Source organism: Atractosteus spatula, chromosome 12, assembly GCF_055471065.1.
Source record: "Atractosteus spatula isolate fAtrSpa1 chromosome 12, fAtrSpa1.hap1, whole genome shotgun sequence".
Classification (NCBI taxonomy): Eukaryota; Metazoa; Chordata; class Actinopteri; order Semionotiformes; family Lepisosteidae; genus Atractosteus; species Atractosteus spatula.
The window spans coordinates 38522415-38544654 of NC_142717.1; the positions used below are offsets into that span (position 1 = coordinate 38522415).

The 22240-nt window shown below is 42.2% G+C and overlaps 1 protein-coding gene across 2 annotated transcripts in view; it reads right to left on the minus strand.

The window, feature by feature from the left end:
- The window catches only part of vps13b (vacuolar protein sorting 13 homolog B), a 324831-nt gene that overhangs the window by 61155 nt on the left and 241436 nt on the right, over window positions 1–22240 (minus strand). For both annotated transcript variants that reach the window (XM_088929247.1, XM_088929248.1), the window contains exons 34-36: window positions 17160–17880; window positions 15860–15997; window positions 6713–7108 (exon numbers count right to left, since the gene is read on the minus strand). In XM_088929247.1, coding sequence (XP_088785373.1) covers window positions 6713–7108; window positions 15860–15997; window positions 17160–17880 — 1255 coding nt within the window. The remainder of the gene's footprint in view (window positions 1–6712; window positions 7109–15859; window positions 15998–17159; window positions 17881–22240) is intronic.

The following is a 22240-nucleotide window of genomic DNA, read 5'->3' on the forward strand; positions in this document are numbered from 1 at the left end:
GCATGGTATATCTTTAACACACCTAGGTGAAGAACACCCCTCAGATCCACTGCAATGTCACATAACAGCTCATTGAAATTTCTTCGGAAAAACTGGCAGCAGCTACTGACTAACCCATTTTCCGTGGATGTGTGAAGACCATAGTGTTACAACAACCTGTGCAGCTCATAAATACAGTCTTCCCATAAAACACAATGCATGATTTATTCATGACAGAATTAGGATAATTCTAAAACTATCATTCTCATTGGTGCAGAGCTAAAAAATAGTTTCCAGTGAAAGCCGGTTTATCTTGGGAGAGCAGTCTATACCAATTAATCAGCAAGATTAAACAAACTGGAAGGGACTTTTAACTTGGTGACAGATAATAAACTTCAGTAAATTAATCCAGAAACATGTAATACATTTAAGGTCCTGCTGCAGTTTAACTACAGAGCAGCATAAGGTTTATTTCTCACTTTGTGTGGTTACTGGCGTTGAATGCTAATGACACCAGGTTCCAAAAATGATTTTTCTTGCTAAGAGGCCTCTCCACCAGTAAAAAAGGCTTGTTCAGTTGTTCAGAGCAAAGAGTGAATGCTGTAATTAATGTAACACTGGTTTGTATCTGGTCTATGTCATGGAGGATTCTTGGTGCACAACTGCCTGAGTGCTGCCAAGGGTGAGAGGGTGTGGGTAAGACAGGGATATCCCAGCGTGCTGCGTGCCTACATGGCACACTGACCTTGCAGCACTGTCAGTGAGAGGTGCACCAGCACTCCATTCACTGCCAACACTGCTGTGGGTGCTGTGCGGATCGCAGTGAAAAAAGACCGTGCAGTTCTGGAATTCCAAATTTAGGGAGTTAAAAAAGCTATTTTAAAAATCCCTCATTTTTTTTAAAAGAACGTTTTATAAAGGTTAAAAATCCCTCTGATTCTTAAATACAGTTTTATAAAGGTTATTTATAATTTTTATTGGTTTCTACAGTACATTGTTTCAATCTCTTGCTGCAAAGACCTCGTAGAAAGATTTTGGTCTTTCATGGAGTTTCTCTTAGCAATTTACTAGTTCTGAATTCCCCCCCCCCCCCTTCTTTAGAAATAAAAGCTAAAATAAAATTTCAGTGCTTCTCCAAGGCAGGTCCTGGCCAAAAGGATTTAAAGTATGTGTTTTTAATTGGGACAGATGGGTTGGGGTAATCTGTGCTAATCCAAGCTCACAACGTCTTCCAGCCGGGCCACATCTGTTCTTCTGCAGTTTAAATAATATTTTGTAAGCACATTGATCAGAGCAATTTAAAAAAGAATGCGGGATACGCTGTGCACGTGAAGCGAGACGAGAAACGACAGAATTATGGATGACTGCTTATGATTCCTCCACACTGGAGCTGTTGGAGCTTTTTTCCCTAATGGCAGCGCATGAAATAATACGTGTTTGCAAACTTCCATTAGTGGAAACTTTGGTGTATTTACAGCAACGAGGCCCAGGAGGGCTAAATCCCTTATGCGGCAAAAGAAAAACAGAACGAAGGCAAGAAAAAATATGAAAGTGAAATTGATTTTTCCCCAATTCCGTTTGTTCATGGTGCAAAATAAAACACACTCTTTTTACACACAGCACTTTTTATGCCCTGTATCTACTTGTCTTTCTTTTCAGAAGGAACGTGAGAACGCTCACTGGAGGATGAAACAATGAAAGGCTGCTTTACATACTGGGGCTAAATGGAGTCAAACCAATGACTATCACAGATGGCGAAACCCATAGAAGCTGAATGCCCTTTTTGTTGCATTTCGGGCAGCTGTTGTTTTGGAGGTATGGGAAGTGGCACCATCTTCTTGTGGTTCATGTGTTCAAAACTCAGCAGATGAAAGAACGGCGAGAGATCTCGAGACAAGAAACGTATCCTTGTGAATTAAGCCGATCTGAGTGTTTACCAAAAACAGCACCTGCTTAGGGAGGGGGGCACCGAGAGGGTATCCAATGTCTAGTGTGGGGGTGTCGGTGTCGGGCTTGGGGCGGGTTAGTATTAGCAGAAGTGCTCCGTCAGTGATGGCAATTAACACATCTGGGCCCAAGAGAAACAGCTTTGGTAAAATATGAACTAGGCAACAATTCGGATCCCTGTCGCTATTCTTGGCAAAAATTTATCTTTTAATTTACAATATTTATTTAGAAAACAGGGAAAACATGCCTGATTGAGGGGTTGTTGGTTTTACTGCATTATGGCATTCTAAGAACCATTTTGTACAGGCTTTTAACATCAGTAGAGTTTTGAAAAACACAAACAGAAAAGACTTTTCTTCTGCAGCTTTGGAGACACTCGTGACAACAACCAAACTAGCCCAATTAAAAAACACTGCTTTTGAAATCAGGGCTCATACTGCATGCCCACAATTCACTTCTGCTATTAACAGATAACAGTATACCTTAATATGATACCCCAACCCATTCATAAAACAGGTCTGGCTTAACACATACAGCAGATATAAAAACAAGACTATTCCAGTTACACAGACGCGAGTGTAATCTGCATATCTGTTCAGCCCACAACTTTGACCCACACAGATGCTGAAATATCTACTGTCTAAGAAAAGTTGCTTTTGGAATGAAATGAAATTTAAGGATTTGAGTTCTAGATGATAAACTAATATTTTTTTTTTGTCTGGAAGGGGACGGAATCGCCTGCCAAAGTACAGTAGTTTTTTTTTCCCCTCTCCTCTCTCCTTTCAGCTGCCGCGTCCTTAAAGCAAATGAAGGTGATTAATTGAGGGAAAAGTCTATCTTTAACCAGAATACACAAACTGACACACCAGTAACTTAATCCACTCCGCTTTGAGGAGCAAAATCATAAACGGGGAAAAAAAAAAAGAATTAATAATTAATGGTAGGATGTCTTTGTTCCTGTGACAGAGGTTTTCTTTACAAGACCATATTAGTAAATCACTGGCCGAGAAGAGTGATTCTTAAATGACGGACTGACAGGGAGGCAGCGGGCAGTTTCCAGTGATAGCGAGCAGTGGGATTAAGAGGTTTCTTGTTTCAGGGATTGGAGGCCATCTGTTCTTTCCTCCTACGTTTTACTTTCATTGAACTATAAGTGCACCTCCACCTTGGGGACCATCGAGAGGAATTTAGAGTTCTACTGCTTTTCATTATCACAAGATCCAGTAACACACTTCATTGTCAACATAATCCCCTTTTACTCCATCTCTTCACTTGCAGAGGCATGCCATAACCACGCATAAAAACCCCAGATGTTAGGGAGCTGATGGGGTCTTCACCTCTCCCCGAGAGCTGGGTTTAAGCTACTTATGACAGGGTGTCAAAGCAGACAGAACCAAGGAACCTACACTCAGCGCTCGGACAGTTTACCAGTGATTTGCAGCACGACCCCACCCCCCACCGACTCCCCATGGCATCCTCGGCGTGTCACTTGACCACTCACTCCCTCCTGTAAAGAATTTATTCTTTCAGAGTAAACCCCCACAAGATGCGTGCAGATTTATCTAATGTCTTGCCAGCATGAACAAAAAAAAAAAACTCTGCCGTAGCTCATCACTTCTGAGGGCGGACTAGAAGAGTTTTATTACAAGCACACATATACAAATCCAGTGTTTTATAAACTGCAAAATCCGGCCTCCTTTGCAAGCCGAATGCAGGATTTGGCTACCTACGATGATCCTGGTACATTTAAGTAAACAAGGGACAGAGGTGCCAGTAAGCACAACGTCAAAGAAAGCCGTAAGAAATAATTCCTGTTAGGAGCTGCCATTGTTTTGTTTTAATTAACTAATGGCACTGAAGGTAGGAAGAATCACATCTTGCTGGAACTGAAGTTTCTTATTTGGACAAGTGGACAAAGAACAGAGTTGCCTTCTTTGCATCAGCTTGCTTCTCTTAAGCCATGTTCCGGACTCTCAGGAGACTCAACAAGCGCTGTAGGCATGCCATGCTCTTCTCCAGGGCTAGAAGCAAAAGGCCAGCCTTTAATTTGTGCTTTCATTTAGAAACGCGCTTATGTTTTTACAAAAAACACTTCTGCTAGAAACTGGCCGCTAACAGTCCAGATTCTTCTGGAAATTTCAGCAGTCTGTGAAAGAAAGTAATGCACCACTTGTGTCGCTGGCTGCACAGCTGGGGTTTTGCTATTGTTATTTTTTTTAATTCAAATAATGCCTGACTGGCAGTTCGCAAAAAAAAAATAACACGGAGGGAATTTAAAACTGAGGCATACGTGTGTAATGGATTTGTATGCTGTTGTCATAATAAAGGCATACAGAGAAAAAAAAAAACCTGAAAAAACTCTTCTCGTCACTAATTATTGTACCTACAGGTCCGGCCAGTCTTACACAGTACGTTTGGACAGTTTAAACATATCTGGATAATGGTACACACGTTACTTAATGATAGTTAACAGCCTAGGTAGTGTAACAATATCCTCTACAAAAATACATTAACACAATTATTTAATCTTATATATATAATTCTTCCTCGATTCCAATACATGTGGCGGAAACATTCAGTGCAAGCCCTGTCCTAATTTTTACCCTGTACTCTGGTATGCACAATGACAGCATTCGTTTTCTTACACTCACAAAAATATATTTAATCCTCCCTCGAGGAAATAAAAACTCATAAAAAACATCTTCTGAGCTATTGCTTACTTATTACAGAGCTTGTTCAGCCCATGATAATCAACCTTTCATGATTCAGAGCAGTCTTATTGACTCCAGACAGAAAGTTTCCTCTGAAAGTCACCAAACACTGAAACTCTTGACATTGAATCTATTGGACATTCTGTTTATGGTAAACAAAGGGAGAACACTTAGCGATAAATCTCTTTCTGTCACAGTTAATGTGAGAAGTCCATAGCTAAAAATAGTCATCTAAAATAAGGGATTCATTTTCAGGCGGCTACAATTGTCTCCTTCAGCAGATTTTCCATTGTTGTGTATGCCGAGTGTTTTCGACTGTTTATCAAAGTCAACACATCAAAAAAAAAGGGATGAAAGAGAAAGGCTGGTGAGAATCAGCATAGTCCAGAGAGCTCGGCATTGTCTCATTGGGGAGTTATGCAGATTCAAGTAAACAAGTGCAAATTGTTGAGGTTTTAATTAAAATTTTCTACAATCATTTTATCTGAAGTAACCCTATATAATAACATCTGTAAAACAGATGCGCACAGTTAAGTGCAGAGCTCCCCCCCTCCACCACCACCCCCCAGCATCCCCACCCTCTCCTCAACCCTCTGCTTCAAAAACACAGTGAAGGGGATTTCTTCAACTGCATCTTGCACTCCCTGACTGCTCTACAATAGGCCCACAGTCCTGGAGCTGTTAGAGCCTGCCAGCCTCTGTATCCAGGCTTAAACCCATAATCACCCCCTCTTCTTGTGGAAACCAATACAACCTGCCTGTGCTTCACGCATCAGTTCCCTTTAAAATAAATTGGTACTTAAGCCGTCTTTGGTACATAAGGTGGAGGTGTCGGAGGACAAATTAGTTTAGATGTAGCCGTGCTGATGGGATAAACATATCCAGCAGGTCCAGGCGCGTCACCTCTGGTGGGCAAAGCAGCCGACCAGACCGGGAGAAACGCAATAGCTACATCAGAGATCATCACGGAAAAGACTCCTGGGAAACATCCGTAAGCCACAGGAAACAAACCTGCTGGTCATTTTAAAACACCTCTTCCCTCTTCCCACTTAAAAAACTAAAATAAGATGAAATTAAACACCCCAACATCTTTTATTTGCACTTTACTATTTATTGCCCTTTTTTTAAACTCAGACCACACAGATCTGGATTTGGTGACAAGGACTATTCGCAGTCAGTGTGTGTTTTTTTATTAATGGATGTTTTTCCAATAGTACCAGGGGACATCACATCCAAATTCATTGAGCACTCGTCTATCCTCTATTGCTACAGAGTGGTCATGGGCCGAACACATGTGATGCAACGCATACCCTTTCCTGAATGTATCAGAGACACTTTGTTGTGGTTTACCACAGAGCATTACCCCTTCAAGCAAAGCACGAAAGGTCATATGACAGAATTCTGGATTTGCCACTGGTATGCAAGACAAACTTCAGTTTTGCAGGTTGTAGGCAATAACAGAGATGTACAAACAAAGTGCTGTCCAGATTCTCACACCAGATGAAATAGAAACCAAAAAAACATCATAAAACAGAAAGATTAATGGGGCTTGAATAACGTGTCCTGCTTAAAAATAATCTAATTATGTTATAATGTAATCGCAATAGCATTGCCCAGAACCAAATCATATTTGTCACAAATGTTTGAATTCAAGAAAACAGGAGGGTCACCTTTAGAAAAAATGCAACAAAAACAAAACTACAATAACACTTGGAAGTGCCATGTAACCTAGGGAACAGCACAGAGGCCTTTGAAGGTTTCCAGTTTCCCTGGGGTACAGTACACGAAGGAGATTCAGCACTGGCATGCATCGGCACAATGAAATTCAGAGAGCCCTCGAAAGGCTGCAGGTAAAATGGGGGACACAAGTTTGCTACAAACAATCCACAACAAGCAGAATCTCCCACCTTCCACTGTGGTGTCCATTATTAAGACATTTAAGGTCAGTGCTGTAGTGGCCACCCTACCTACCCAGGAGAGGATGCTATTGCATCTTGCCACCATGGACTGTAAAACCTGACAGACAAAAACAGTCACACAAATACCTAAAACCACCAGCGGGGGGCGCTACCTACCTGTTGTTTTTGGTCCAGTACGCATCGCAAGGCTGCCAGCTAGTCCTGACACAGACACCGCCAAACTTGGCTTAGAAGGGTGAGGTTCGGTCTCCAGGACGGCCACAATCTGGGAGGTTTGTAGAGAGACCTTGTGGAACAATGTCAGGGCTGCCCAAGAGCTGTCCTGGTCCAGAACATCCCGGGATACCTCAGGCCTGGGAGCGCTCTCGCCCGGAGCAGAGGCCTTCACGGTCTTGGCTTCCTGGCTGGACGAGGATGCCGAGGGGTGTGCGTGCCTGCTGCCGTCGCCGTCTCTGTGGGGGATTATCTTCCTCAGAAAGGCTTTCATCTGTTCCAGTTTGGCCAGCGTGGGGCTCGCTTTTAAAGGCCGGGACAGCTCGACGATCAGCTCGGCTGCGGACCAGAAAACAAGAACAGCAGCAACAGTGAAATAACGCGATCACGCAATTATTTCAAGCAGAAAATAACGAACTCTTCTTTCCAAAGAACAATCTTGAAAACTATCTGAAATACATAGCAATAAAGACATGCACATTTTCTGCACATGGGTAAGTCCCATGCTTACAGCTTCATATCCAGATATTCTGGATCCAGAGAACACACAAAGTAAAAGAGGAATGGATTGAGCAGATTAACAAAGTGCTGACTCGACATGCAGGGACAAACAATATTAAGGTCCAATCCACAGTAAAGAAACTGCAAAAACCCCAGAACAATTAAACTCTTCCAAAGGCACACAATTTTTAGACCACAAAAGTAATATATGTTTATAAAGCACCTGATAGTCTTTTCTTTTGAAACAACCTGGAAGACAATGTTTGCAATTCCAGACAATGTTATAGAAGAAGACGAATCCCCAAATACGGTGAACACTTCACTATCATGCTCAAGGCTTCGGTGGAGGGGAGGACTTGCTTTTAAATGTGAAATGTGAATCACAGAGGCTGATTTATAAAACTTTACAGTCCTTTGGAAACTAAGCTGCACACAATCATGTGCTGTTGCTGGCCTTGTCCAAAAAGTGAGAGAATTAGAATGAAAAAGAACACTAGAAGCTGATACGTGAAGAGTGACAATGAAGACATTCCTTCCCTACTTCACAGGGAAGGCTGAATCTGTGAAAGAATCGAGCTCAACCTCAGCTGTCAGAGGTGCTGGAGCACATCAGGGACTGCACATCTCCCCTGGTGAGCTTGTTTCCCAGAGCATGCTTCCATCAAAGCTCTAACAAGAGAATTTCACTTGCTCATAATTATTTTTATTTATGAAGTGGAACCTGAAATAGTGTTACAAGGTTAGAGAGACTGGAATGTGCTTAAGCAAGTCATAGAAACACAAAACATGACTTTGTGGCTACTAAATGATATTTCTCTCCGACTGCATGATGTACTGCTTGTTTCCTTTCTCCCAAGGGCTTTTTAGCAATGACACAACTTCGGAAGAAACTAACTTGCCACACTCTGTAAATCACCTGCTATCCCTTTCACCTGCTAGAGGAAAAGGTCTAGTAAGTCCCAAGTCATCAAGAAAAGACAGAAAACTGTAAATTAGACGTTGCAACAGGAACAGACTGTTGCACATGATCTGCTTTATTTAGCTAGCATGCATCCATCCAGATGGTAATTCAAGTTTGGTTTCAAGTACTGTTCACATTTATTACAAATAACTGAGGTAAGACCTATAGGTCTATTAATACATTTTAAGGGTGGGCAATACATTTGCAATGTTTCAGTCCATGGGTACTACAGTACCTTGCCTTGGCCTTAAGTGAATATTGAGAGAATTTAATTCCTGACCTACAAAAAAATCTTTTGTTTTCTTAAGTACAGTTAGTAAAATACCATCAGACCCTGAAGATCTGCATATATGAAGCGATTATAATACTGTATCTGTAGCACTTATAATTCTTACCTGCTTTATTTAGCCTGAAGCAGAATATCAGTTGAAAATCCAATCTAACAACTCTTACAAATGCTAATAAGGTCAATTTATAAAAGATTAAAAACAGGCTAACACCTTTTGTAGTTATACAACAGGTCCTGATGTCCCAAAAATATTTAGCTGTATTTGTAGAGTAAAAACACGAGAAGTAGCACAGCTGTGATTTTAACTTCAGCACTTTCATTTTCAGATAAAATATGTACTTCAGGTAATTTGCTTCTCAATAAAGACAGAAAGCTGTTTTGGATCTCTCAAACAAATACTGCAAAAAATCCTGTTTCTAATTACAATACTGGGCTCAAAAGGCTTCAAAATTCTGCATTTTATTATATTTTTAACCTGTCAGCTGTCTGCTTGCATTCCTTAAATGGCATAAGTGATGCTTTTGATATTGCAGACTCCCAAAATAATTACACTTCCTGTTTATTGCGCACAACTGCAAATGGAAATGTTCATTTGACGATGACTGCTTTTTTTTTTCTCGTAAGAGAAGTTTCCTACCATAACTTTTAGCATTCACTACCAAAGAAATTTTCTTTATTTCATAATAATATTCAGGGGTTACTCTGGAACTTTAAATTTTAGGCTCCTGTTTATGTTATCTGTTTTAGGTAATTTAATTTGTGGCACGTGAACACAGATGTCATGTGCAATATCCCTTGCTGCTGTCTGCGTTCAAAAACATTAGAATGCAGGTGCTCTTCTCTTCATTTAGCAGATGCTATGGAAAATTATAGTGTGACTCAGTATGAGTTGCTTGCTTTCGCAGAAGAAAGGAAAGTTTGTAATGCCTGCCATGTTTACAAAGTCACAAATGTCTGAGAAAAAGAGAGGGCTTTTCCAAAGCTCAACGAGACAAACAAGTGCAGACAATGAAGCAAATACTGTACAGTAAAATGACAAAAAACTGGATGGTTTGCTACTTGAGATTTTTGACCTTAAAGGGTGGATAAAATGCTGATGATCTGATGGTGTCTTTTACTATATTACAGAGTTATAGCCTGGCCTTGTAAATGACTATCAATTATTTTGGCATTGTACAGTAATTACTTGCAGCCACATATTCAGAAGCCAATGATGACTGACTTCTGTATTTAGAATTCCCTATTAAACTCTTGGAACTGTAAAATACGAAGACAATGATTTTCAAATATTGTGCTTGAGTAATGTGCACAGCACAATCCAAACTATGTCTAATGTTTCAGGACATCGCACTGCACTCAAACTACAGGTATTTCTTTAAATACTGCAGGATATGTTATAAATATTACAGTAAACATTTTAGCATAGTTTGATGGCATACTTAGGATAGAGTGGTGCTGTTAATGGCTGATAATGCGGAACTATTGGTAGTGAAAAGTAATTCATGTAAATGTCTTAACATATTCAACATATTAATCAAAGATCATTAAAATTATGAGGGAAGGTCATAGATGCTTTTTAATGTTCTGGCATGTTGACCTGCAGTTTCCTACAGCACCTTGATGACAGACTATTTCAACACTTTTTGCTCCTTTGCAAGTTAATTTCTGTGCTGTAGGCAGAGCTTTTGGCTTCATCTGCATCATTCCACAGTGCTTTTCCTCAGGACATTAAAATTTCCAGCTGATTGCTACCCACAAAACCTTTTGTTTGATTTGCTCCTGCCCTAAAATAAATTGAGTTTTGTTATACTGCACATATATAATAAAATACATATCAGACAACAACCCTGATAACATGAGTGGAAACTACAGAGAAGGGAACTAAAAACTGATATTCAACTGAGGATCAATGGTGGCAAAACTTGGACCAAATGACACACACAGAAGTGCTTTAACACAATTACAACACAAGGCACTTCTTCATGCAAAGGGTTGTGAGAGTATGGAACAAGCTCCACATCCTTGTAGTTGAAATGAATACACTGGCTTCTTTCAAGAAACAGCTGGATGAGATCCCCAGCTCAGTTAACTACTAGAATGTCTTCCTCTTGTTTTTCACCTTTTCTCATGTTCACAAGACCCATCTCCCTCAATAAAATTAGTATCGAATATCAGAGCCACAAGTGTTGTAGTGTCCCTGGTTTACACCACAGTATAATACATCTTTAAATGTGAGTGGGAAATCCTAAGTCTTTCTTAGAAATAAAAAAAAGAAATAAAAATCCAAAAAAGAGAATAACCATTATAAAATACTAAATGAAGAAGTGATATAAGATGAGGACATTTCAGACCTCTGGTTCAACTGGAGACAATGTCCTCTGTGAGTTGTAATCAACGGCCGTGAGAGAGTCAAGAATTGCAGCTGGCTTTTAACAACATTGCTCTCTGATCCTTCGAAGACAGTTCCTTCATGTCACTGTGAAGCAGAATTCACCAAGCGCTGGACTGTTTGCTCACGAACAGGGACTGTGATGTGCTGTTCAGGCTTGGCTGAGGAGCGAACAGTGAAAAGCTCCCATGTATGGGATTACAGTGTGAAGCCTTCAAGTCAGATTCCCCCTCTTAAAGGTTTAAACTGAATTTAATTCACTGAAGATAAGATGCCCCATACTCAAATGAAACGTCCAGGCTGCATGCTTTGCATTGCAGGCATGACAGTAGAAAAACACACATGTGGGGGAAATAATTAGATTAAAGCTGCGATATTTCTGTCAGGACACTAAAGCAGGAAGGCAAAATAAAATGGGAGAACTTGTTCAGGCATGAGGGGCTGGCTGGTCTTAACGAGGCCCTCCATTAAGAACGCGCTCTTGCCACCGGCTCGTTTACTCTTCCTGACGTCCGCCAGTTCAGGCCAAACTAGGAAAAACCACGTCGCCTCCTTGAAGCAACAGGAGAAGGCAGGAGGGTTTCCCAGTGTTTTGAAATGAAAATTGGCCCGAAGTTAATTTAAAAAGCCTGCGCCCCCGCTCCTTCGCTCTTCTCGCGTGTCGGCACCCATTAACACGAAAGAGGCCGCGAGACCGAGGTCTGACACCACGACCGGTGCGACTGGGAGGCCCGGGATCGAACGGGCGTGGCCCCGCGGGCTCCGCGCAGCTCTCTATCACCGCGGTCACCGCGCCCGACCCCGAGCTGAACCCGGAGGAGCCGCCATTGCTCCTCCTGACATGATCATTGTTTTCATTTTTCACTGGAACAACACGGACCGGCTCTCACGCTTGCCTCCCGTCAGAAGGTTTCTGCTGCTCTGGGAGCAGGTGGCTGCGCGTCCAATTAAGCAGGGCCTAGCCTGGTAGAGGGGAGCCTGGGTTAGCTCACCTTCTCATTGGGGATTTGCCTGGGCTGGGAATGGATTTATTATGGCTTCGCACATGGAACCAGGTTCACATCAGCTGAGGGCAGTGACATATCATATGATTCAAATTAGCATGTTATGCTCCGTGGGGCAAGGGCTTGTATACAGAAATGACAGCATTTTTTTTTTTGCAGCAGCAGCTTGATGAGATCCAGGACCGAGGAACCATAATGGTTCCAATTTGTTCAAGCTAATCTATCACCTGCTGGAGTTACCACTGCAGTGTGTGATTTTTTTTTTTTTGGTAGCTGTTATTTCTCGAGGATTTTAGTCAATGGGCCTTTAATTTTTTTTTAAAAAAAAAAGGTGTCTCTGACCGGATCCTGATCCTGGGAAAGCAGAGGGGCACAGAGGCTGTCAGGCAGCCGGGCAGCGGAGAGGGAGGAAAAGCAGACAACCCAATGGGAAAACCTGGAACATGCTTTGGATACTGAACATGACACATTCGGCCGGCTCCTTTTGCAGTGTCCTGTGATTAACATATATATGACGTCTGACAGAATCTCAGAGAAGTGTTCAGGGCAGTCAATTAAAAATGCAAACATTATATTCAACTGTGTGCACACACAGAGCAGTAAATCTTTTTTAGATTAAGCAGGCTGTCCTTTTGCGTCCTTCAGAATGAAGCCTTAATTGGCCTGGCTTTGTATGCTATATAAACGATTGTAAATTGCAAGCACATTGTTCCAAACAAATATAATCAATGGTGTTCTTGCAGCAATTTGTTTTGAGTTCTCACTACATTAAAAAAGCAAAAAATGAAACGTGTTTCTTAAGACACTTTATCGTTCCAAATATATACTGTATGCTCTCATTCTGAATACCGTGCCCCATTTCTTGAAGTCAAAACATCAGAAAACTTAAACCTCTGCAATACTCATTTGGCCCTCATCTGTATATAAAATATGCTGAAAAAAAGAAGAAAGAGAACACAACGTTTCGGCCGTGGAGCCTTCTTCAGGTGTAGAACCTGAAGAACCTGAAGAAGGTGTTCACCTGAAGAAGGCTCCACGGCCGAAACGTTGTGTTCTCTTTCTTCTTTTTTTCAGCAGGGAATAAACCTATTACTTGTTCCTTTGCAGCCTACGCATGCTGACGCAGCTACCCACCTGTATATAAAATATGTTAACTTACTATAATGATATTAATATATATTTAAAAAGAAACAGTTTTGTGACACCTAAATAATTGTATCTCAGGGACTAAAAAAGGATTTTCTCCTAGGAACCATGGGATTACACATCGCAGAAACACGAAAATATCTCCCTGATGTGCTTCCCCCGTTCCCAGTCATGAACGCAATCGAACATGTGTGGTCCATCGTCAACACTCCCTGCAGAAATGACAGGACAAGCCCAGCTCCCGCACCTCCCCGCACTATGAGGTTGCGGTGTGCACATGTGCACATTAATCTTGTGCTGAGGCAAGCACTGCCATTTCGCTCAGCATCAAATATACTTGTGCAATACACTTGAGATTATTTCAGAGCTGCAGCCTTCGCAAATGGCAACACCAATGGGTAAAAAAAAAAAAGCACAGGCAAGAGGAATCAAACCGAAAAACCGGAAAGCAAAATGGCGATTTCCTGTCCGAGAGCCAGCGCTAACATCTGTGGCCAGCGCTGCCAAGAGCCATGTGAAGACCCTTGTCCGCAGGCACAGTGGTGCGCATTGTCCACACGTGGCTGGGGGTTCGAAAAGGGCTTCCGCTCATGCTGACATGTGGAAGTGAGATGAGCAGGAGGTACGCACACCCCCCCCTGCTCCATGTTGCTCCTCACCGCCCCCACAGCTCGTCTTCGGAGAGTCGAGGGTCCTACACTACAACATCTGTGAAGCAAGGAGGACTGCCTTGCTCTTATCTAGTCAGAAGAAGGGTGCCATCAGCTCCACACAGGATGCTCTACTATGTATTATTATTCGTTTTATCATTAATAATATAAAATCACAGGAAAGGTGAAACAAGAAAAGAGAAGAGAAGAAAAAACAAGAGAAGGTCATTCGATTCAGGGGTTAACAACAGCTAACTGACCCACGGATCTCACCCAGCCAAGGTGTCTGCACCAATTACATGACCGGTAGCTTGTTCCCCACTCTCGCAACCTTCTGTGTAAAAAAAACAAACACTAAAAATACGCATTTTCATGATGTCTCATGAAGTAGTGTTCTGCCTCTTCTGTGTTGATATTTTGTCGTGTGATGCCCCTCTAAATGTGACTCCATACATTTGAATCCACCAAGCTTTGGATCGTTCACCCACTAGCAGGGAACAGGATCTGGGATTGGACCGTCGCGAGACAGGTCAGTTTTACCCTGCTGATGAGGTGGTGTTGCAGTACGAGAGGAACCGCAGGATCGGATATTCGGTGTCGGTGCTTGGCTGAGGAGCCAGTGTGAAGCTCCCATCTGTGGGGTTATGACTGAACGTCTCAAAGCAACGCGAGATCTCCAAAGCAGCTTGTGAGTTCGGTTAAGGAATCGATTAAGGAAAGAGCTTGGCCAGGCTGAAAACCAGCAGGTGTGGGAGCTCCCCCAGGACCAGGGGTCTTGTTAACAGGGAGTCTTTAACGATTAACGAATGAAGAACATGCAACCTTTTATCGCTTGATTCTTTCCTACTTTCCTTTCACCTTTAATCATCATTAAAGTACTGATGTTTGGTTAATTTTAAATTGAATAAAGTGAATAAAATCAATACTGATGCATGTGGAGTGTTCTCAGCTGAGATCAGGATTTAAAAAATGAACGATTTATTGAGTGAATCAAGACACTGTATTGTAATCATTATCTACATTTTCAACAAATACAAAACAGTATTAAGTCACTGTAATTAGCATTCTTTTTAAAATATCTGTCCTGTACCATTTAATATTCTACTGAAAGACATTCTGAGACTTTGGTACTGCACTATATTACTGTAAATGTAAAACATTAACAGTGACTTCATTGGGAAATCAGCTGAGAAATGAAAACGTAGTGTTTTGTTTTAATTTAAAGGGTAGCACCACCCACCTTTCCTATCAGAGAATGCCCCACAAATTCCTGCTATGTCTTTTGGATTCTTAGTTTCACACACTGTGCTTTTGGATTACAACAGAATGGTTGACGACACTCTCCAAGGACGTTTTTTAACCTTTTCTTGATGCAGAAGGCAAATTTGTTCACTGCTAAGATTAGCTTTTTCAGTTTTCCATAAATAAGCAGGGTGCAGTCTTTGCAACTTAAAAAATCCCTGCATTTCACGAGTGGGCAATGACACTAAGGGCTTTGATACACCTCGCAAGTGGCTCCCAGGCACTTAGTAAGTTGAGATCTATGATCTAGGTGTTGTGGGTTTGAGTCTGTTACGCCAATTACTAACTGTGACGAGGATTCTATAAGCAGTGCTAAATTGGCTAAGTATTACCAGGGATAGGGTGGGATTAGTGAGAGAGCTCTCACTCAGCTCTCATCAACACGCCCTGTAGCCTCCTGGGTGATTGCAGGCTCACAGTACTGCTGATGAGGGACGTGCCTCTCCTCCAGCAGGGGGCCGTGTTGCCTGTGACGTATTAAAAGCCATGTGGCCTGAAGGTGGGCAGGTTGGAGGAATCGACCTGCACTTCCTCATTCTTCCCCGTGTGCGGTTGTAAGGTTTGTAGGCTTGAGCCAAGATGTGAGAAACACGCCACTGGGCCACTGGTCATTCCAAAATGGGTGAGTGTAACAAAAATAAACCGACCAGAGATGCAAAATTTTCAAAAAGAGAGAAAAAAGGAAAGAAAAGATGGATGCAGGTATGACGATTGTAGACTGTTTTGTTTTCTAGCGTGAAACAGGACTGCACAGGACCGCTGTGATTTCTCGTGTGGTAAGGCATAGATCAAAAGCAGAAAATTCAAACTATAGAAACCTACACGACACGCGACTGAGCTGCTCTCACCTGGGCCGTTCAGGAAATCTTTGATCTGCAGGGACAAGAGAGGAGGGGGGATGCCCGTTTTTTTGTCAGCTTCTCCTGCCACTGTCTGCAACCAAAACACGTTGTAATCCAGTGCTTCAGGCAGCGTCTTTCCTGGGTCTGCAGGGAAAACACAAGGGATTGGAGAGATGAGCTCCGAGAGAGGGTCCAGAGGAGTGGCAGAACCTATTAACTTCAGAGGCCGAGAAGCGGTAAAAGGGAAACAGACTTTTCTTATTATTCAAGCGTGTTTTTGCCAAATACTTTTTTTTTAAATTTTACATGTGTTTCACATAAAATAATTTTGATCTACACAAACGTTTGAGAGCAGAGTTAACAAAATTAATATCTCACAAGTATTTCCTAGAAAAATATTGATTCAGGTCACATTTTTTTTTAAACTCAGAAAATTGGAATAACTGAACTACTAGTAAGCGATACCCCTTAAGGCTTATGTGACACACTATGTTCCTCAGTGATCCAAGAGAAAGATCTGTTTGTTCAATAACAATTTCAATAATTTTTAACTGTTATTACTAATACGTGTGATTTAATGATAAGGCTATTCATCTTAACCAATGAGTGAATATATTAATGAAGAATACAGATCACTGGGTTGCATTTTCAAGAACCAATAGCCTTATTACTGTGGTGATGGAATTGGGGAAAAAAAACTGCAAAGACATGGCAGTAAGTATGTTTCCTCCAAATAAACAATATTAACAGTGATATTAGAGACATGGAAGAATGGAATATCTGAAGATCTTTGTTACTGCACAGGAACTCATTATCATGATCAACCCTAAACTAAACTCTATCAGTATTCGTAACCCCAATTCTAACTTTGTACTTGACCATAAGTTTAACTCTAACCTGGACATTAACTCTAGTCTAGCTGTAATGCTTGCCTTAAACCTCGCTCTTAGGCCAGGCATTTACAATAAACCTTCCCCCTTCCCTAGCTTGAACCTTAAGCTTAAACCTTCATGTTGCTGTGGGTGCAGGTGATCCTTAAAGCATAAAATCCGACTTTCCATTCTCGCAAGTCTGTATCAACACGCCTGCGTCACCTCACAATGAAGAAAACTATGGTCAGACCCCTGTAGGGACTCATATCATGCCACCTTTCCTTTCACGAGCTGGCTCACTTACAAACAACACAAAACCTATCAGGGACAAACAATATGATCTGCTGTGCCTCCACGAAGCCCCATTTGGCTCCTGCTGCTGCTCTGGGATGGCACTACGCAGGTGGAAGGTGATCTCAAGCGCACGTCCTCACCTAAACACTTGTAGTCCGTGGCCACGCCTTTGAGCGCGAGATCGAAGACCGAGAGCTCCAGCTTCTGCTTCCTGTGGTGGCAGCTGAGCAGCAGGGAAGGCTGGGACACCTGCAGGCAGAGCAAGGGCTCCAGCAGCACGTCGGGGGCCCCCCTGCGGCCGGGCTGCCTCACCACCGTCACCCCCAGGGCCTGCCGCGCCGAGGAGCGGCTGGGGGTGCTCAGGCTCTCCAGCGACAGCAGGCCGCCGGCTGGCCTGCCGCCCAGGGCGGAGGTGCTGCTGTGGAGGATGTCGTCGGCAGTCAGCATGGATATCCCCAGCACCGCGGCCGGAGCGCCGGGAGCCGGGTCAGCACGCGGGTCGGCCGTGTTCAGGGCGCTCCGGCCCGACCTCTCCCCCTCCTTCGCGTCAGGCGGCGCGGCGGCGGCGGTGGTGGTCGCAGGCCCGGGCGCGGCGGAGCAGGTGTAGGCCATGAGGGAGACGCGGCTGGCGGTGACGAAGACGTCGAAGGGGATGAAGCTGAGGTTCTTGACGATGGAGGACTTGCGAGAGGGCCGGGCGATCCGGTGGTGGCTGGCCCCGCTGAGCTGCTCGATCTGGACGATGCGGATGCGTGCGCTGTCGCTGCCGAAGCCGCTGTCCCGGGCGCCGCAGTGCCGCGAAGAGCCGCCCGCCGCGCTGCCCCGTGCGGACGCGCTCTGCCGCTGCTCACGCTCCGACAGCTGGGAGAGTTTAAAACCTGGGGTCAGTTCTTTCTCCCGCCCTGCATTTCCTCACGGCCGCTTTAGAAAAAAAACTGAACAGACTGTTTAAAAGGAACACAAATAAAAAAAGTGAGACAGTGCACTACAGTATGTAAAAAGTGATACTTTTCACTGTGATAAGTTTAAAAAAACGAAGGGACAGGGGACTGCCTTTTTTCAAATCCTACTGCTCTTGGGTGGTGTACTGTAATATTAATATATAGGTGATGAGCTGGTGAAATCTGTGAACAACGGTTCTTTACTGAAGTTTCTCATCTAAATCAAGCACCTGAAACAGAACTTGACCTTGAGTTTCAATGCTTACTGCTTATATTTGATATCTTGCACTTAGTCTTAACCTGGGCTCTGAACTCTTGACTTAAGAAGTGAATTATGAATATATTCAAAATCATAAAAAAAAATACTTATGTATCTACTGTATACACCAGCGCATTCGCTATGTTCATTAAACTTTGCTGCTATTTGTTTAAATGCTACACATTTCTCCCCCTGCCTGCAAACAACAACTGAAGCAACTTTAGAGAGTGCGCTGAAGAAACTGAATATTAGCCTTCAATAAAGGCTAGATGCCCCCCTCACCACTAAAAATGCAAGCAGGCATGAAAACGGGATATGCAGAGTCAGGGATGTCAGAGCAGAGGCTTTTGGAAACCCTCCTCCGATACCTAATGTAGAGTCAGCCCTCTTGGAATGAATGCAGCACCTTGCACCACTGTTCCTCCGACTCCTCCTTCCTCTCCATTGCTGAGGACTGCGAGCAGACTGCTGCATCTGCTTCAAACCTCCTTGACCCATTCTGAGCAGCGACCCTGACGAGTATTACATCAATCCTCCACTTGCCTCCCGAGCAGCCCTGCTCCCTGCCCGGCTGTCACGCATGAGTACGTGATATCTACTAAGCTGGCACCGGAGGGTGGCGTGAGACCTAATGAGAAACACTTTGAAACGGCAAGATAATCTCAGCAGCTGTCTGGCATCATGAGAGAATGTGGGGTCTATTTTAACCACCGTCAACTGCCGTACCTTGTATAGCTGCTTTGCATGTGAGTGATGCTAAATCTAGTGAATACGAACCATCCAAAGGGACAAGCAGATCATTAACAGCACTTTTCTACTGCGCGTGTACTGTAAAAGAACGCATCAACACAGAGATCTGATGTTTTACAAAACATAAAACAGAGAATGTGCTAATAGAGATCTGACCTTTTTAGCTTTGCTTTGTGGATAAATCCCAGGGACTACACAGTTAGATGGTAAGACCATTTTGTAATTAATAAATGCATAAGGACAGGACTAATTTCTAAGATACTTTAAACTATGTTCAAATAGTCTCACACTTTCACAGATCCATTCTTAAGAAAAGATAAAGAATATTTTAGAGCTGTGTGCTTTAGACTGAAAGACGTCTAATGTATTTTTAAAGGACATTTTCCCTTCTCACTCTTTGCCAAGTATGTTCTGATTTTTCATTGTCTGCTTTTCTTCTGAAACAGCGTGTGCCGTGTGACACTAGTATTCATATTAAATATTCCCCTTTAAATTATACGCACACCCTGTTTTGATAAGGGTATAAACTTGAAAAAAAAATCTGAATTACTACTGTAATTATTTTTTTCTGTGGAAAAAAGACTATTGTGCAATTCCAAGACATTAATTTCAATTCATGCTGAGACGTATGACTAATTTCACATGGAATGCTTTGCTACTGCCTGCAGAATAACACAGCTAAATTAACTACAGGCACTTCAGTCATATGGCATTAGTCTCCCAGACTTCAAACTCCGTTACATGACATATTAAAACCACTACAATAAGAAGTGATATTAACAAGAAAATACAATGAAAAAAAGGAGCACACAAAAAGCATTTTACGCTATCTTCACTTGGCAATAAATGATTACCATGCTCAATACATAAAGATTCCTAAAACTGAGTGAGCCAATCGTTCAGCAAGCTGAAAACCCAATCGCCAGCATCAGTGCTCTTGCAGGAAATGGGGATGGGGGAGCTAAAGGACAGAATCTTCTGGTCTTTCTGGAAACCTGCACTGAGCTGTCTTGCACTAAAACCCATAACCCATACTGCAGAAATTCAACAGCTACAGTACATCCATGAAAGGCCAGCGATGAAGAACAAAAAATGCCCCACTCTCCACTCCCAAACTCTTTCCACAATCCATTTGATGTGAATGATAAAAGTTTTCTTTAATTAGCTACTGGTGTGCATTAACATGATTATGATTAAGCCATAAAAATCTACTATACATAACTTTTCACCCCCCCCCCCCACACACACACACACACCATGTCATCCTGCACATGTTTTACATTACAGCACTTCAGAATGCTCTCTCTGCTGCTTTTCAAGATTCAACCTTCCCTTCCCGAGAGTTAAACGTATATTATTGCGGTGGTGGAGATAATGTTTCAGACCTCCAGGCATATATTAAATGCACTGGCACGACATTAAACAAAATGCTTGACTTATTAGATATTTCCTATTCTAAACAGTGTCATCAAAGGCTAAAAACAAGATCCATATAAAAGGCAATGCAGGGCTTCCATACAGAGGTTGTGCCAAAATCCCTGTTCTTTCCAAACTAATGAGGAAAGGATGTGTACTCTTTCTATACAAATGTAAGATTTTCCAAGCATTCACATAAGGAAATAGGGATATTTGCACCATGTGGGTTGCATTAAACAAACTTGTATTGGTAAAGCAATATTTTAAAAAAAGGTATCTGGCAAATAAAAATAGCCCACAAATACTACTTTACATCTGGTTAACAAAAAGTAACAAAAAACAGTAGTATAACTGCTAATTAAAACTGAGGAAGCACAGAAACAGTCACATAAACTGATCATCCACTGCTAATTGATGAATTTACGATAAGAGTGCGGTGATGGCCTGAAATATTTATGTTGCAAACTGCATTTACTGACCACTTGCAATTTAGAAATATCTCTAATATCGCCATTTAATCGCACAGTTAAAAAAATTGGAAAGGATGAATTACAAGAGCCAAACACATCATTTCACTCATTCCTCCACTTTTTACACCCTGTTGAGCACTACACTTACAACACAAGTCAGTCAGAAAGTGGCTAGGTTCTGTATATACTGTGCTGTACATTCTTGACATGCAATCAATGTATCCGTTTTATAACAGGCAACAAAGGTAAGAAAACATGTACAGTTTCCCAGTTTAATTCTCATTTTCCAGTGATTACTTTCTTTATATTAATGTACCGAAGCGTCATCCCCCGGTTTAAGCACAATCATTCCCGAACACGGGTCAAGAAGCTTTCAGCCAATCAGGAGAGCATCATTTGCAACACACAAATGACAGAAAATCGCAGAAGTGTGAAACCACAGATTTGACGTGTCAAGCGCACTGGGTACATCTGCATGACATTTGAATCAAATTCTATAGAGTAACTGAAAGCAGCTTCACTGTTGGAAAATTGACATACTGTCAATGTCTTGCAACGATTCTAACTGAAGTCTTAAACCATGTGGTGAAATATTATTTTTAATTTTACAAATGAATGCAACGTTTCCAACAATTACATCACGCCATACTTCATTTTCTGAGTTTGCAAAAACAAGCAAAATATTCTAGAGCATATTTCTCACTGCAGTTTGTTCGACATATTTCAAATATGCATATTAGTTGCCCCGGCTATAAATCTTGGTTTGATTAAGCATTTTCTGGTATGCCATCATATAAATCTCATTTTTCAGTCCCACTGGCACAACAACCAACCTCACTTCATTTAATCTCACACATGAAATTTGCTGTAGATGGAGGACACTGGCCTGTCTGTTCATTTGCCTGCCTTCAGGAAACATTGGCAATCCTACAGTAAGGCACAGACTGCCACAAGGTTACTGTTGTTTGGAAAGCTAATCCTGAACAGGAGTAACCCTAGAGCCCATTTTTCCACAATTCACCATCTCTTAAATCCAGTTAAGAACAGCAATCTAGGAGAGTCAACAGTCCTAAAATTGATAACATCCGGAATCGGATGCGATTCAGTACCATGTGATTCCACCCTTAAGAAAAATGTTTGAACTCGCAAGTGTAGAACAATCTACCTTGAAGGGTTTTAATGCAGTCTCTCCTCAGCAGCTAGCTGAAATGATCATTACTTTAAAACCCACCACATGGTCCTCAGATCCTACTCCCACTTTTAATAAGCTACCCCCTGTATAAATGACAAAAGCAACCTTTACATTGTTGCTGCTCAGCCTTAAGGGCTTGAATTTTTCTGCGCCGGACTACAGTACACGAGTGAACTGTTAATTCTCTATGCAC